The sequence below is a fragment of the Stegodyphus dumicola genome, chromosome X2, assembly GCF_044657685.1.
Source record: "Stegodyphus dumicola isolate Sdum_Otavi_A_Nest chromosome X2, ASM4465768v1".
In the NCBI taxonomy this organism is placed as follows: domain Eukaryota; kingdom Metazoa; phylum Arthropoda; class Arachnida; order Araneae; family Eresidae; genus Stegodyphus; species Stegodyphus dumicola.
In genome coordinates this window covers 123,987,500-124,006,369 of record NC_140781.1, presented here as the reverse complement: position 1 = coordinate 124,006,369, position 18,870 = coordinate 123,987,500, and the positions used below count along the sequence as shown (strand labels likewise).

Sequence of the window (18,870 nt, the reverse complement as noted above, 5' to 3'; positions counted from 1 at the left end):
AAGCAGGTGTCCCTTAGTATGGGATATGCCCTCCCCTTACTGCAATGGTTACTTCGAACGGTCTCTCCATACTCAGCACCAGATTTTCCAACAGATCTTGAGGTAAGAGTGCCCATTCCTCAATCAGCATCTGTTTCAGTTGTTGAGTGTTCCCCGGAGGATGTAATCGTGCCACAAGCGTCTCCCAAAGCATCCCACACATGTTCTATGGGGTTTAAATCAAGGGAGCACGCTGACCAATCCATTCGAGGGATATCTTCACTTTTCAGTAGCTTCTGAACAGTAAGAGTCCGGTGTGGCCGTGCATTATCATCCATAAAAACGAAGTCTGCTACAATGGCACCTCGGAACAGACGCACACGGGGAAGGATCACCTCCTGACTATAGCGATCTCCGGTTACAGAACTTCTGTCGAAAACGTGGAGCTCCGTCCGCACGTTCAGCATAATGCCTCTCCAGACGAGATCTTCAGGACACCGTAACGGTCTCTTCCGTAATGTTACTGAGATTAAACTGTGTCCCGACCTCTCTCCAAATCAATTTGTGTTGAGAATCGCTTGTGGCACTAAAACGATTCTCATCCGTAAGGAGGGTACGACTCCATTGATGAGATGTCCAGTGTTTGCGCTCCTTGCACCACTGTAAACGGTGATGCCAATGGCCAACTTTCAAAGGGATGCTGCGTTCAGAACGGCAGACGCATAGGCCACTTTTGTAAAGGTGTTTGGACACAGTAAACCACGCAATTGTCGCCCGTTGCTGTTCGCAGTTGTTGAGCTGTGGCGCTTGCTGACTGGTTTCGGACTCTTTTCGTCTGCAAGACTATATATCGGTTATTTGCTGCAGTTGTTTTCCTGAGACGGCCACTACCAACCTTTCTGACAGCTGTATCTATGGTATGGAAGGCTTTCTAAATGCGCGAAACGCCACTTTGTTGATTCCGAACTCTTCAGCTATACTGGTCACACTTCGCCCCCTACTCCAGATTTTCGATCATTCTTCTACGTGTGAAGTCATCCAGATAATTTTTTCTAGCCAATATTTCACGAAAGAACTCCATGTACTTGCAGCGAATGTCTTTAATTGCATCTCCATCCTTCCTTTTATGGTAATCTCGAGTTGAGTGCGTCAACCGTACGCGTTATGCGTACGCTCACGTGGCCTGTGACCTTTTTTCCTTGACATTTGCATACGCATGACCTTTCTACTGAATTGTGTGTTCATTGTACTGAACGCAAGAACCCCTTTTCTACAATTTCCTGGCTATCTGATTAAAATTTACATTGTTGCTTAAGTTTTGCACACCAGTGTGTATTTTAAAACAATATTATGAGAAGCTATAGCAGAATTAATAAAGGTCACTGAAAAAAGCAGAATCAAGTAACAAAAGGAGCCGCTACTTATTGCATGCTGTCAAAGAAATTAAAATTTCAAGCAAGAATGTAAGCAAAACTGGAAAGGTATTGATTTCCAAGGCTGTAAATCTATTACGCAATTTATACTGACTTAATATACCTGATGCAATTATTTGGTTTTGTTGGCGTGTTGTACTAAAAACTGGCACCCAGGCTAAGATTCTGAAGAACGTTATTTATACCTGCAGGCTGCGTTTTTATGCTGTTTCTTTGAGACTTTGGCGTGATTTGGTAGATACACGAGTTGTTCATGCTGGTAAACGCTAGGTTGACAGGTTCGAATATAGCTGTTGTCTTCTGCTAGTGTGGCATTATGTTTGAGTTTCACTAACAAAAATGGTTTAATTTACATCTTTCTTGTTGCCTCATTTCGCCAAGAGATCCATTAGCTCTAAAAGTTATGCTTATTTGTGTAGCAAGCAGTTTTAATATAAAGTTAGAAGAATAGCTCGTAACCGCGTGTGAGAGTTTGGCTTTACATCTCCGGAGGCCTGCTATTTAATTTGTAACTTGGCGATTAACCGCCGCCTCGTGCGAGATTTAGAGTTTCAAGATGGACTTGGTTGTTAAGTTCAAAATTTTCAGTCCCTGTTAGCAGTCATCCAAGAAAATTGTAGTCTTTGTTAGAAGAACTATGATATCGTAATTAAAACCATTAAAAGGAGAACTTTTGTTACAGCTGCTTCTAATTTTTTGTCTCATAAGTGGTCAGTTTGTAGAGACATTAGGTATTTCGAAGCAAGACACTTTAAAAATGAGCAACGCCTTCGCCGGGAATCGAACCACGTACCTCTGGAATACGCGCTCAGCGTGCAGACCACTACACCACGAAGGCACGCTAAGAAGGCGGAAGAGATACCTTATAAGGTAAAGTAAATTTAAAATTAAAACAGACTCTATTTGCTTGAAGTCTTTAGCTACGGTCGTGGTGAAATCTCACGCAAAGAATTGAAGTAAGACCTAGGTAACTTGAGGTAGTTGAGTTAAGTTTAAATCACAGATGGGTGTAACGCTACTAATATAATAATTTACATTATCCGCATTCTAATAGCCAAGCTGTTTAATTTTCTAGGATTTGAATCTAAATGTGTATATATTGAATGACCATCCAAAACTTTACCAGGATTTTTGAACTGGAATAGCATTGCAGCACCACCAGTGTGTAGTTCATGATTTATTTAATTTTTAACTATAGTTTCATAATTTTCTTCTTAATAGAAATAAAACTGTATCTAAGAAAGAAATCAGAAGACATTCAAGAATACGAAGTGGTTGATTCTCAGATAATATTTGCTAGCACTTGGTTAGAATGGCTTTTAACGCAACATTATTTTATGCAGACGTAAGTGTAACATATTATTCCTGTCTTTTGCAAACACTAGCTTTAGAAAATTCACTCTGTTGAAAAAGATATGTAAGCACTTGTATTAATATGCACTGCACCCGTGAACTCTGCATTCTAATATTGTTTTAAGAGTGATGCTATAAGTTATTTCTCCCGCCTTCCTAGCGTGCCTTCGTGGTGTAGTGGTTCTGCACGCTGGGCCGGTATTCCAGAGGTCCGTGGTTCGATTCCCGGTGGAGGCATTACTAATTTTTCATCTCTCCAGCTTTTCCAATTAACCTAATGTCTCTACAGTGGTGCCCGAACTAAAAGGGAGGTGGATGATGATTCTTCCCACCTAGAATTTGACGATTGGGTCCCCTAAAAACCCCAGTCGCCCTTTAAAAGAGAGAGTATATAAGGTATTTCTCCCGCCTTCGTGGTATAGCGGTTCTGCACGCTGAGCCGGTATTCCAGAGGTCCGTGGTTAGATTCCCGGCGAAGGCGTTGCTAATTTTTCATCTCTCCGGCTTTTCCAATTAACCTAATGTCTGTACAATGCAAATGACTAAAATTTCAAGTGGAGATATTGTAGAGCTGAATTTCTTAAATATGGATGAGTTGTGCACTTTATGGTACATTTGAAACGACCGATGTTTTCTTTCACAAACAAAGTTAAGTGGATTCTCTGCTTTAATATTGCAAGTTGTGCACAGACATGGCTGTTCGATTTGCGATATGAATAATTGCTTGATTTAGAGGGAGATCTTATCATAATCCTCAAAGAAATGGCTTGGTCCAGCAGACATATCTGGTGCTATCTTGTCAGTATTATACACTGAAGTGACAAAAGTCATGGGATAGCAATATGCAAATATACAGATGGCAGTAGTATCGCGTAGAAAATGTATAAATGCGAAGTGCTTTGGCAGGGCTTTCATTTGTGTTCATGTGAAGAGGCTTTGACGTGATTATGGCCGCACGACGAGAATTAATACGACGAGACTTTGAACGCGGAATGGTAGTTGGAGCTAGACGCATGGGTCATTCCATTTCTGATATCGTAAGGAAATTCAACATTCCGAGATCCACAGTGTCAAGAGTGTTGTGCCGAGAGTATCTAATTTCAGGCATAACATCCCACCATGGACAGCGCAGTGGCCGACCACCTGCACTTAACGACCGAGACCAGCGACGTCTGCGTAGAGTTGTCAATGTTCACAGACAAGCAACGCTGCGTCAAATAACCGCAGAAATCAATGTGGGACGTACGCGTGACGTGTCCGATAGGACAGTGCGGCGAAATTTGTCTTCCCTGGGCTATGCCAGCAGAAGACCGACTCGAGTGCCTTTACTGACAGCATGACATCGTCTGCAGCGACTCTCGTGGGCATATCGGTTGGTCCCTAAACGAATGGTAAACCGTGGCTTGGTCAGATGAGTCACGATTTCAGTTGTTAAGAGCTGATGGTGGGGTTCGAGTGTGGCGCAGACCACACGAAGCCATGGACCCAAGTTGTCAGCAAGGCACTGTTCAAGCTGGTGGTGGTTCCATAATGGTCTGGGCTGTTTTTACATGGCATGGACTTGGTCCTCTGGTGCAACTGAACCGATCATTGACTGGAAATGGATACCTTCAGCTACTTGGAGATCACTTACAGCCATTCATGGACTTCACGTACTCAAACAACGATGGGATTTTTATGGATGACAATGCGCCATGTCACCGGGCCACAATTGTTCGCGATTGGTTAGAAGAACATTCTGGACAATTCCAGCGAATGATCTGGTCACCTAGATCGTCCGACATGAATCCCATCGAACATTTATGGGACATCATCGAGAGGTCAGTTCGTGCCCAAAACCCTGCACCGTCAACACTTTCACAATTATGGACGTCTATAGAGGCAGCATGGCTCAATATTCCTGCAGGGGACTTCCAACGACGTGTTGAGTTTATGCCACGTCGAGTTGCTGCACTTCGCCGGGCAAAAGGAGGACCGATAAAATATTAGGAGGTATCCCATGACTTTTGTCACTTCAGTGTATATATAACAGCGATGTTGTGGTTGCTAATATTTTTTGAACAGTGGGTCACAGAAGACATATGTAATCGATACAGAGCTCAGGAAACCTCAGACACAGAAATGGTGGACAGGATAATGTAATTAGGAGAATAGCCACGACTTCATTAATGACGTCGTTATTTTACATTTGCTGTCCTCCATTGCATCCTATAATATCAAAGGATACCTTTCGGAAGCGTTTGGAAGGAGCTGGGATGAAATATCGCTGTCCATTAAAGCAGCTATTACAGATCTTCCATCATAGGCATAAATATTTATATTAGTGGTTGATTATCATGAACAGGTCCGAGCAGAAGCATATTCTATTTAACGATGAAAATCACTCTTCTCTCATGACAGCTGTATATGTGTGAGGAGAAACCCCCCGATCCCACATACGCTGCCAGGATGTACATGGTCAACACATTTGATATGAGAATTTAGATAAATACTCTTTGGACTTTCTGTCTTTTCTAGTCATCTTGAAAGGCGTTATGAATACTTGTACGTAATCTGAAGACATTCTGCAGACATACACAATAAGCTCTCAAAGTTGTTCATATGCCATTTACCAATAAGACAACACTCAAACATATATTGCATTACTTTCATAGCAATGTCTGCGAATATTTATTACATTTCCAAGACTATCCAGTCCTCAACATTTTATCACCAATACAGCAAATCTGGCACACGTTGGAAAGGGAATTTCAGCCTTATCTGAATGTTATTAAATTAGTTGACCAGTTACGAACTTTGTGGCAGAATCTTCTACACAACAATATAAGCATATTAATTTAATATTCTAAATTGCATACAATGTAGGCTTTTATATCGGCCTGATGAGAATTTGACGTTTACTACAATTCAGTGTTCTTATGCCATTATTAGTGTGTTTTAACTCCATAATTCTGTAAGATTTTTCACTATTGTAATTCTCAGTTACTGTAGAAAGTGACGAATCTTAAGAACTAGTAAGCGAATAATCGCTTAAGTTCGTGTGACAAGAAACAACAAGATGGAAGAGTAACTAACCCTTTATTATTCCAATAAGATTTAACAAAACTCCGTCTTGGAGTGCACAATCAAACTTGGGCTTGAACTTGGCACTTGGGCTTGAACTTAAGAGACTAAGAATTAAACTAAAATTAACTAAAGAAATATAGCCGAAGCTATCAAGATTCTGGACTAGTTGGCCCCTTGATTTGACTACGAAGCTTATCAAGGGCCTGAGTACGGTTGAGCGTAATAACAGCTTTGAGAGAGAGAGTGGCCAAAAGGCAGACGCGCGTAAATCAGAAACTCTGATTCTCTCTCCCTAAGTCCAAAGATCTTCGCGGTTAAATACCGCTCTTCCTCATTATGTATTCAGACGTGATTCTAAAACTACGTTCTGGCCGGAAGTAGTAAGTTGAAATTAAGAATTTGACAGAAATGGAACTTTAACTTAAAATTTAACTGTTAATAAAATTAATATAATCCTTACAATTCTATCATTTTCACATCTCCTCAAACATTTTATACACACCGAGTTTCCGCATCTGCAGCATAACTATTTAGGATGTTTATATTTTCTAGAAAAGAATATATACGAAAAGCGCTATTTATTACAAGGAAAATAATTTCATTGCGTGCGAATATTTATCTGAATACGCTGAGAGTTTAACTAAGCGTTAGAAATTATGAATTCATGATTAAGCGAGCGAACTGAGGGTAAGCGAATTTCTGTGTAATTACAGAAATGGTTTCAAAGTGCTTGTAGACTAGACTTGTACAATTTCTGTTGAATACTCATATATTTTTTTCCTTTTTTACATCATAAATATTATTTCCATTTCAGTTATTGAAACACTTGGATCACAGTACCGAGCATATTACGTTTTCCTTCACGGTTTTGGATGGCATATAGGCTATGTATTGCTTCCCCTCATTGCCTGGTGGTTAAAAAATTGGTTTTATTTGCAGCTGTTTATGACAATACCTTGTGCTCTTTTCTTCCTGTATTATTGGTAAGTGGTACATTGTAAAACTGTTTTAGTTCGCTAAGTTTTGCTTAAAATATAATGATAGCAAACTGCAATGTATATCATCCGTGCTTAATATAGTATCCAGTTTGCATTTTGCAAGAAACTTCTATCAACACATTGAATTATACATAATTTTTTAAGCTGCAACCTTCAGTTCTACTTCTTAGGCTACTAAAGTACTACCTTCAGCTCCTACGGGGCAGTAATTACCGTCGCAAAATCTAACTCAAATTTTCTAATTCTTTTCTGTGACATAATCACGTGAAAAAAAATTCAATTTCGATAAATGCCACGTAAAGAATAACTAACAAATTTATTAGTAAAACGAAATTCTTCAATTATCCAAACTTAAATAATCACAAACGTAACGTGAAACTTGAGTGAAAATTCTACATTCGTCGTTGTCAAACCAATATCTGCTATCTGCAAGTTTGTCACATAGCAATTTTTATTTGATAACTTTGTAGGGTTTATATTTATTTTAACTAACATTTATTTTAAGTTTAAACTATCCTTCCTGTCAAGCCTTACTTTCCCCTGGAATTGCCAATGCCAGAGTATGTAAATTTTAGTAGAACGCGCAAAGTATTCAAATTTTAAACAGAAGTAATTTGAGTTAAATAGAAGGAAAACGAGTTCGTAAGTGTGCTTTCTTGCTTCACGAGCGTGAAGGTTGCTGGGTAGAAATTGAAGAACCGCGTGTTTCGGCCTGTGTGCTTGCCTCGGCAGATAGTTGAATCTTTCAACTTAATATTCAGAAAGTTTGCTGAAATATCAGCTGTACCTTAGAACGCGGTTAGGTTAGTTACGTTTAGAGAGCCTCGTAGGTAGTAACTTGTTATTATTCATTTTTTAGTTTCTTATTTTTATTTTACCGCCGGGTCGGCGTATTTTGTGAGCGTCAAGTGCACGCATCTGTAACTTCTAAAGTAGAATAAAAAGGGAGTTAAACCCTTCTTAAGAGTTTTGTGTACTTTCCAGTTCATAGCAGTCACTACTATTGTTGCGTGCAGGTTGGGGCCGCGCAGCATCACAACTTGAGTGAAAATTCTACATTCGTCGTTGTCAAACCAATATCTGCTATCTGCACGTTTGTCACATAGCAATTTTTATTTGATAATATTCTGGCTGGTGCACATAGCATATTTTTAGCGATCACAGTTCTCCGTATTATGCTAATAGTCAGACAGCAGATTTTATATGAAAATTTGGTTAGTAAAATAGTCATAATAATCAAAATATTAAAATCTCCAAAAAGTGCAAGTAGCAGATATTGGTTTGACAGCTACATATTTTTTCACAAAATTAGTAGCAGTCAGAATCCGTGTATAATTCAGCAATTCGACAAGCTACCTACTCCGGATAGATAATTTAGATGAAATGGCTATATAGCAAGGTCGATTGTCATCTATGGGAAAACGTTTGCCAGTCTCCAGTAAGTCTCCAGTCCTGCTCAGGTGTAAGTTTTAACAGTTAGTTCTAAAAGCTGCAAAAGTAACACGTTTTCAAACTCCGAAGTAATAATCAGAGAAATCACCTAAGCAATCATGTAACTGGGATATGCAACTTTCAGTCAGCTATCCATCTGCCTACATTTCCTACTCGTATGAGTTATTCTTCCTTTATACTAACATAGTTTGGAATCTTTCCTATGTTTAAAGCACCATGAAATAAGAAAAAAAAGAGGAAAATAACGGCAGAATAGCTTAAAATTTTTTGCAAGTTTTTAAAGTTCTTCCCAAGTTAAATTAACCATTTATGTTTGTTAATTCAAAAAAAGACTGTATTCAAGAAGCATGCAGAGTTCAGTACGTAGAATATATTTTAAGAGATGAATTCATTAATTTTGTTATTCAGCAACACTTAAGATTTAATAACATCAATTTTCCTTTTATTTCAATTTATTCACTTGATTATTTATTTTATTATAAAAGTTGTAAATAGCGGCAAGCTCTGACACTTCAGAAATCCTTTAATATGAAGACCATCCGAAAAAAGCTTATTAATTGGCCGAGTACCTAAAATTAACAGCTATTTTTTTGTTGTACCTTGAATTTAAGTCCTAGTGTCGAAATGGGTTACTATGAGCATTTTGCTGGTTCCCCTCCCCCGAGTATAATGTAAATCTGAGTTTATCTCTAAAAATTATCTTCTCAGTCATTTTTTTCACGGCAAATACCCTCAAAACCTTTGGCATGTTAAATAACATCAATAATATATTTATCAGAACCTAAAACTCAAGACTTTTTTTTTTCCTTTGAGAACATACAGACTCCCCGTGCACCACATATGTACAACACGGGGCTTACAGAAGTAAGTTAACTAGAACATTAAAGGTTACATGTATAAATAAACATTAAAAATTACATGCATAAATAAAGCGAACAAAAGCAGAGAACAGCAGTCTGTACTTCACGAAAGCAGATAAGTTCACTGGCCAAGTCACTCCGAACATTTTCAAATCGTTCTGTAAGCATAATCTAGGACCATCAAATGTAGGACACGAGAAAATCAAATGTTCCACATCCTGAGGAACTCTTTTTGAACATTCACATAAATTGTTTGATCGTAGATTAAAACGAAATAGATAACTTGCAAATTTACCGTGACCAGATAAAAACTGAGACACTTTAAAATTTAACGAGAGGAAAGACTCGGAATTCAGTCTATGGTAAATAGAAGGAAGGAACTTTTTGGTGACTTACAAGATGAAATGTATTCCTCATTCCACATAGCTAAAAGCTTTTTATAATGAAAGGACTTCCAATAACTCTTTGGAATGCTAATGTTGATATCAATGGGTTAATTTAAGGCATCTTTAGCTAAGATATCAGCTCTTTCATTTCCGTAGAAACCATGATGAGCACGCACATAAGCAAAGCAAATATCAATACCTCTAATTCTAAGTGAACTAACAGTTACTAGGGTTTCGATAACTAATTTATCGCAGCTGGTAATACTGTTCAAAAGTTGAAGAGAAGAAAGAGAATCAGAACAAATAAGGTACTTTGAGGATGTTGTCCCATGATCCTGGATCCATTTGACGGCAAGATAAATGCACAGAAGTTCTGCTTGAAAAACTGTACATTCATTCCGTATACGGTGTCTAAGAAAACAAATCTCGGAATGGCCTTCAAAAAGAACAAATGCAAGGCCAACCTTGTTGTTCATCTTGCTGCCATCTGTAAAGAAAACCATATGAAAACTTATTTCAGCAGTCTCTTTATAATCGCAGAAATTTATGGGTTCTAAAGAAGCGGGATGAGGAAGATCAGTGAAGGGGACAATTCCATTAATACAGTCTTCCGAAGCATGAGTTGCCAATGACTCAAAAATATTATTCTTATATGCAATTTCAAAATCAATAGGCGGAACTCCTGCAAGAACAAAAGTAGCCTCATAGCTTAAGGTTCTATAACCACTAATAATACGAAGAAGAATTCTCCGTTGAATCTTTCTTAAATTTCTTTTGTTAACCTTCTTGGCAAGAACATGTTCCCAAGCACGACAGCCGTATGAAATGAAAGGTACAATACACTGCTTATACATGAGTTTCTTAACATCGTAGCTTACTCCAAAAGTATTTTTGGCAATTCGGTGAAAGCCATTAATAATTTTTTCACATTTAGCAGAAAGGAATTCAATGTGCTTTTTCCATGTTAATTTTTGGTCAAGAATGACACCAAGATATTTAACATTTTCTACAAATTCCAAAGGAGAATTATCGAGCATCAAAGAAGCAATATTTTGTTCATTAAACGTACTGGGAACAAGCATAGCTTTACTTTTTGAAGGATTGAAAGTGAGTTTATGAGAAATCGCCCAACTGGAGACAAAATCTAGAACTTCTTGTGCTCTCAAAAGAATGTTATTCAAAATCCTTCCTTGGAAAATTAATAGTAAGTCGTCTGCAAACGCAATTTTTAAACAACCGTCGAGATGACTTAAAAGATCATTTATGATTATGTTCCAAAGAGTAGGTCCGGATACAGAGCCTTGAGGACAGCCTTTTTCTAGAGAATAAACCTTAGCTTCGTTCCCAAGCTGAAGCTCAGCAGTCCTCTCGTTCAAGAAGCTTTTAAGAAGGTTATAGATATTATGTGGTATACCAGCATCTTTTAAAATTTTTAAGGTAGATGGCCACCAAGCATTATCAAAAGCTCCTTTGAAATCCAGGAAAATAAGAAGTGTAGTATACTTTATTTTCTTTGCACACTGCAAGATATTAAAAAGGCGAATAATGGCGTCTTCAGCGGACTTCCGAGGAGTAAATCCGAACTGAGAATCATTATAAAAACATTTTTGTCTCAAATACCAATTTATTCTGTTAATGAAGAGAGTTTCAAGACATTTTCCCAAAGTAGTCAAAAGACTAATGCATCTAATATTATCAAGATAAGGGGTTCTTGTATCTAACGTTTTAGGAATCAAAACAACCCGAGCTCTCTTCCATTGTCCTGTAAAAACTGCTAATTGTAAACAAAGGTTGAAAAGTCTGTGTAGAAATATGCTATCCACCGCATGAAAGTGCTGTACCATTTCATTAGAAAGAGAGTCAAGCCCAGGTGATTTGTTCTTCTTGAGATGTTTAATAACACTGTTAACTTCTGAAGTAGAGAACGGACAGTCCATAAAAGAAATATAAGGTCCATCAGACTCAGAGCGCATAGTTCTATGAGAATTTCTATCATCACGCGCATTATCTCTTGGGAAATTCTTTGTCATTATAGCAACAATTGTATCACTCAAACTCGAAGTAACACTGCCATCCGGAGTTTAATTCCCGAAATCTCAATCCATTTCGCAAAATTGGTCTTAACCCCATACTTATATATAGATTTCCAGACATTGTGAACAGTAATAGTTGAGAGAAAATTTCTCCACGACTCAAGCTTAGCATTAGCTAATTTAGCCTTGTACTTATGCCGCAATTCGAAATATTTAATTTTATAAATATTTTTAAGAAAACAGTTTCTTTCTCTCTGGAATCTACGCCTAGCAGCATTTACATGCTTTCTATAACAATCAATTTCCTTAGACCACCAAGGGACCCCATTCTTCTTACTTTTCTTCATCGGAATTGAAAGTAAAGCACAATTAAAAACAACGGTAGAAAGTCTGTTTACAACATTTTCTAATGCAATACAATCAGAGCAACTATTAAGAAGGATATTCAAGTCACACAATTCTCTCTTACAAAGTTCAGTAAATAAAAACCAGTTCGCTCTTTTTAAATTAAAAGTACACAAATTAGAAGATATAATCGGACGGCATAAAACAAGTTCAAAGATAATCATTTTATGGTCAGAAAGAGAATCTTCCTCAGAGATATCCCAACCTTGAACGTATGGCAGCAGTCCTAAGCTACAAAGCGTAAGGTCAATATAACTCGAGCCTTGCGTGGAACAGAAAGTAGGTCCGCGATTTTCATTAAGTAGAAACAAAAGATTCGCACTAATAAAATCACTAAGTTTCGTTCCTCTAGCATCAGTAATAGGACTATGTCAAATCACTGATTTGCTATTCGAAGCCATACCACATAAAAAATTGCATGGTTTCTTCATCGTTAAAATTTGTGAAATTTTTAATAGATCTATGTCAATATTAGTTTGGGGCTCGAAATAAGCGGAACAAATAGTCAAGTCAGATTCGTTGATTTTTATATCTAAAACAACAGTATTATAAACTGTATGATTTAAGTCTAAAAAAGGAGAAAGATTCTGGTTGCGAACAATAACAGCAGACTTGACAACCTCTGCTTCGGAATCATAGTAAACTCTATATTTTATTGGAAAGCCAGGAAGAACACCTTTATAAAAGTTCGGCTCCTGAATCAGTGCGACATCCGTGTCATTTGCCTCCATATATAAAATAAGTTGCTGAGTAGCAAGTTTTGATTTGTGCAAATTTATTTGTACAAAAGAAACAGACAAATTGTCGGACTTACCCATAATCAATTTTTGAAGCTGCAAGATTCATCATAAATGTATGGCTGGGGCAAGTTCCAGAAAATGGTTTATGATTTACATCAACTTTCTTAGTTGCATTTTTCGTCTTTTTATTAAATCTTATGCAATTAATACACACTTGCACTTCTTTTTTATCACATTCTGAACTCTTATGCTCACCAGAGCAGCAATAACAAGCCAAGGGATTTCTGCAATCAAGACTTCTGTGGTAGCCTAAACATTTAAAACATCTATTTAAAACAACAAAATCTTCAGCTTTACACATATTCCACATCACTTTAATACGCCCAAAATTTAAAATACGCTTGCGCACAGAAGGATGCACCTCAATAACCACGCTTCTCTCACGTTGAAACTTTTTTAAAGTAAAGCGAACTTTAACGTCTTTCCAAGTCTCTTCACTCACGGTAATTTCAGGATTTTGTTCTTCAATAATTTTTAACAGTTCATCATTACTAATGCTGTTTGGCACATTTTTAAGTAAAACTGTAGGATATTTTCGTCTTGGAATAGAGGGATTCAAAATAGAGGAGTCTTCCTGCAAAGCAGTAAACAGTTTTTCTTTATCATATCCCGAAGCACATTTCACCATTACTTTATTGTTATGAACTTGTAAGGATCTTAAGTTTTACTAACGTTTATTTTATTTTAAATCTTTACTATCACTTCTTATTTTCTACTTCCGGCCAGAATTATAAGCGTGAAGGTTTTTATGCAAAGTTTGTCTGGCGAACGCCAAGTATTTAAGTGTGGCCTTTTTGCCAAGCGAAAGAGAGGAAGCAGTGAGTTCGAAGCAGGCCGCTTACCTTAGAAGTTACGCAGTTGCTATTTGCCTTCCAGGCCAGAGGTTTTAATCCTCTTGATAAATTAAACGTATTGTAGTGTTCACAGTCTCTGTGCTACATACGCTTCCTGTTATTATAAGGCCAATCTTCCACGTGTATTATTCTAAAGTTAAATTAGAGTTTAGTTTTAAAGGGTTTTGTATACCCTTCGTCTGTATCCTGTCTACTTACCACAATTAGTGAACATAGCTTTAGTAAGCTCTCTGTTCCGAGTCAGGTCCTTGTATGTTCCCGAAGAAGGTTAGAAGGAACATTGAACCTGATAAACTGTTCGAATATTGCTAATTCCAATTTTATGTTTTCGAGGGTTGATTTCAGCTTTAAGAAGCTTTTTAACTTCATCAGATGTACAGTTTTGGGCACTCACAAAAACACAGCAATCTGAATCTGTCTGATTTGTCCCAACAGATGGCGCCACAGCATTAGCATACGATTTCGTTTGCATGACTGAATTCAATAAGCTTTCTTTACAAGCTTCAGGAAAATTTACAGATTTAACATGCTCAACATACCTAGTAATCAATCTTTTAATCTCACCCAAAGCCTTCTTCGCATCATCACGAATCTGCGGATTCATATTGCATTTCGATACGATGGCTGATTCCACCTTTTGAAGCTCATTGTCCAGAGCTGCATAGAACACGTCACCATCACAATCCGCCATGTTGGCGTTCCCAAAAACTCAGACTTTAAGAAACAAAAGATTCCTCTAGAAAATCCAGTTCTCCAATGGAAGATGTTTTTTGAATAATTTTGGCAGCAGAAAAATTGAAAGTGTGATTTTCGGACCAACAATGTTGAGCAACAGCAGTGTTTTTAGAAAAAAGGAAACACAGAAGTCTTCTGTTGCTCAACATTGTTGGTCCGAAAATCCCACTTTCAATTTTTCTGCTGCCAAAATTATTCAAAAACAAATTTCTGTTCAGATTCGGTATTTTGAAGAGAAATTTTTAAGTCCATTCCTGAATACATGTATTTTCCTGTTTACTTAGTATCAGTTCCGTTAGACAGCGGATTAAGAAAACATTCTCTCTATCCCTATCTTTTAAAGAAACACAAAAAACACTAGTTAGATTCTTTATTAAAATTAGGTGAGAAATTTATAATGATACATGCTTCCTTTCGTGACTGGTCAGCTCCCTGTGTCTATTAGCTCTACTTTGCGTGATATTTCAGATTTTTCAACTAGGAAATCTTAGTTCTTGCTACGTCGGAAAAAAGATTTCCTAGCCTCTTGAGCCTATGCTTGCTATGGCATGTCTCCGTTATATCAGATAGATCACAATGTTTTATAGTGGTATCTCTTTCTTGATATAGTTAAACCTAATTAGCTAAATAGTTCATTGCTAATCAAGATTTTGTTGTTACCAGCTTCACTTGTCTGACAGTCGTCAGCAGAAGCCCATGATATTCATCTTGTCAGAGAGTTAAATGCGCCTGTCAGTGACAAGAGAGTCTTGAGCATCATATAGTTGACAGCCCGACTTTAGCTCAGTTCCGCTCCCAGTTTTGAGAAAGAGCACAGGAAAGACTGGTCTGAGGGTCTCCCACACCTATTCCCCTTCTACCAACCTTTCGAGATGATTTTTAATTGGCCGCATTTTTAAAGTGCCCCGATGCCGCACACAGACACTATCATCCATGCCTTCTTCGGTATTCTAACCCGAGCCTTCCGATACTGCAGTCACGCTAATCAAGATAAGTCACATTAATCCTTCTTTTAGGTTGTTTTTTTTATATATATATACAAAAATGTCTCTTAGGATGTATAAAAATTTTATGTCTTAAGTTGAATTGTCTAAAATGAAGTAACAGAGAATAATAATAAAAATAATCTCTTTAAATTCCTGTTTTATTTCTTGCCATACATATTTATTCTTGTTGTATACATATTCTTATTATACAGGGTGATTCTAAATTGTTTTTAAAAATTAAGAGGGGTGATAGTACCCATCCAAACGGGCAATAATTACCATAGAACATAGGGTCGCATTCCACTCTGAGAGGCAGAAAAGAGGAATATAAGAATTCCAGCCTGAAATTACATGTCTTGGGAAAGCGAATGAACGAGACCAAAAGTTGCGCAATCAGATTTATTGTTTAGAGAAAAACTCACAGAAAGTGCTTAAAAGGCCGACAGCTCCCTCTTCCATTTCTGGCGTTCCTACATTTCGGGAACGTCCTGCATTACTTTTTGAGATAGCAAAAGAACTGGTTTTTCGCATTCTTCGATGAACACTGGAAAAGATTGGATGATTTGGAATCCGACGAGTGGAAACCACTGTTTGTACAGTCTTTCGTGCTTCGCGTCCATTCCCTTTTGTTTCACCGTATGTGTGGTGAATATCTGCCAATTCCTCGTACGTGTACTACGCCATAGCAATTCACGAAATGTTTCGAACGATGCTTATTAAGGTAATACTTGAAGCGATGATGTTGTGCCGTTTTCAAGGACACTATATTCGCTCTGATTGGCTTTCTCCGCTGTCAATTCAAAATGCTGCTTCTTCACAGTGCAAATTTGCATACGGTTAATTCTTGATAGTCCTTAGGAAGATAGTCTCCTTTTTTTTCCTCGATGCGTTTCTACTTTCCTCATTTCTGCGTCTCAGAGTGGAATGCGACCCTATGTTCTATGGAAATTATTGCTCGTTTGGATGGATAAAATTCCCCTCTTAATTTGTAAAAACAATTTAGAATCAACCTCTATATAAATCTGAATGTAACTTGTAATCTTGTTTTGGATTTCAGTCTGCAAAAATCTTTAATTATTGTAGCATCGTACTTAACACTAAACTGTATTTTACAGATGTCAGATCATCTGTATAGCTGAGCATCTTTTTTGGGTTTATCACCATATTGTCACTCTTCGGATGTGAATTACATCATTAAGTTGTATTTACTTGAAGTGAAATATGGGTTTTTGAGCAGACTTTAGATGCTGTAATTTGCTAAAGAATTAGTACATAATGAATGGATGCTATGATTATTAAATGTAGATGTGATCTTTCTTTATATCCTGACCTAGAATTATTAACTCATACGTTAAACAATTCAATTACTTTAATTCTTAATAGGAATAGTAACATTTTTAACTATAACAGTGTTAAAATACAGAAGATGAGTACTCTAGTCTTAGAGCTTTATTATAATAACACACTCTTTTTCCACCATCAGCAAGACAAAGTTCTTAGGCAGATTTCTGTTCGTTTCATATCAAAAACTCTACTAATTATGTAATAGGAAGGGGGAATGCGGTACTCTGTAGGTTTTTATCAAAACGTTGCAAATTTTATTAGAACATTGCAAACACTATACATCGTGTCCACAAATGTCCTTACCCGATCTTTACTTTCGCAAAAATAAATATCAGGAAAAATTAAAATATATAATGACAAACTAAAAATAAAATATCAGTTTAGAAAAAAAGGTTTCTAATGTTACTAGATTAAGTGATGAGCATGTCCGTTCAGATTGTTGTAATAAATACTGAAAATACATTTTTTTTCGAAAAAAAAGATCTTATTCACACAATCTTAGAAAACCCGTGTTCTAAGAAACACTGGCACATAGACAACTCATAACAAAATATTTGCATAAATTACAAAATTAAAAATATTTATATTTTAATGAATTTTTTGTACGAAATGCAAGCTAAATATTCAAACTGAACCTTTTCTAAAGCAATAAAACTAAAACTTCATGAGAGTATTAATAATATATTTTTAGGTTCGAAAACTTCTAATTTACTTGCGTGAAAACTTTTTCGGCATACCATTTATAAGAAAATTTTGCACTAATAAATCACAGCTGAATCCACATTCATTGAATGATACGTAGGTTGGGGCAAAAGTCATGGCAACTATTTTTTTTTTTTTTTTTTTTTTTTTTTTTTTTTTTTTTGAAGATACTAGTCCGGTTGATAAATGTAACATATACAGAAAGGACAAGGTCTTAACTATATGTGTGGACAATGAATAGCACTGAAATATCGTAACACACGAATTTATTATGGTAGTATACAGGGCAATATGGCCTTCACCGTGCAAAAGAATGATAACACAGTACACATAAAGTTGACATGACAAACCTGGGCCTAAAGACACTCATTGTAGTCCCCTGCTACTCTCACCACACGCTGCCAACTTTGTGGGAGGCTCTGAATACCATCAGCCTCAGCATTTGCCGCACTATGTGTGAATCGGGTCATCTGTTGGCGCACAGCATTAGCAATGTCCTCTCGTGCTGCAAACCGCCTACCACGTATGGGTTCCTTAATCTTGAGAATGAGATCAAAGTCACAGGGCGAAAGGTCAGGAGAGTACGGTGGGCGCTCCAATTCTTCCTATCCCCAACGTCGAAGTAGCTGCCGTACAAACTCTGCTTTATGTGGTCTTGCATTGTAGTGCAGAATTATTGCACTGTCCACAAGATCCGGACGTTTATCCCGAACGCCACGTCGTACCTGTCGCACCAGGAAGTCTTTGAGTAGGACTGTGCGGTCACTGTTCTGCCATGAGGAACAAAGTGGCAAACAATCACACGCCTGACGTCATACGCGACGATCATCATCAATTTGACTGGGGAAGGATTTTGACAGACCTTCTGCTGCCTTGGTGATCCAGGATGTCGCCACTCCGCGCAGTTTTGGTTCGTATGCCCTAGCCCAAAATTCATCGATGGCGATTATTCGTGACAAGAATTGATCGCCGTCCTGTTGCCAGCGTGCAAAGTGGTCGGAGCATATTGCATAACGCACCCACCTTTGAACTTCCGTCAGTGCATGCGGTACCCACCGCAAAGCGATTTTGCGTAGGTGTAGCTCATTACGCAATATCCTGCGAATGGTGCGTTTCTCGATGCCACTTGCCCTCTCTAACTCTAGTAACGTCAATCGTCTGTCTTCATCCATGAGATGCTCGATGACGGCACGTGCCAATTCCGCACACTCACCGGTCATCCCGAACGTTGCTCATCACTGGTTGACACACGTCCTTGCTGAAACTTTCCTACCCACCGTGCTACTGTACGATATGGTAGGACATTATTCCAGAGGGCTTCTACTAATTCACTGTGACATTCCATCGCATTTCGCTCTCGGAGAACGGCTATTTTGATGTAAGAGCGCTGCTCAACACGAGTTACTTCCATCTCGTACGACATTCACCAACTGAAACTGATTTCAGAGCCCTTGCTACCACAGAGCCAGCTATCACAGAGCCAT

The 18,870-nt window shown here is 37.7% G+C and overlaps 1 protein-coding gene across 4 annotated transcripts in view; it reads left to right on the top strand.

The window, feature by feature from the left end:
- Nucleotides 1-18,870, top strand: part of LOC118186380 (organic cation transporter protein-like) — a 237,290-nt gene that overhangs the window by 174,424 nt on the left and 43,996 nt on the right. For all 4 annotated transcript variants that reach the window (XM_085809366.1, XM_035356458.2, XM_035356460.1 and 1 more), the window contains exon 5: nucleotides 6,646-6,814. In XM_085809366.1, the coding sequence (XP_085665492.1) occupies nucleotides 6,646-6,814 (169 nt within the window). The remainder of the gene's footprint in view (nucleotides 1-6,645; nucleotides 6,815-18,870) is intronic.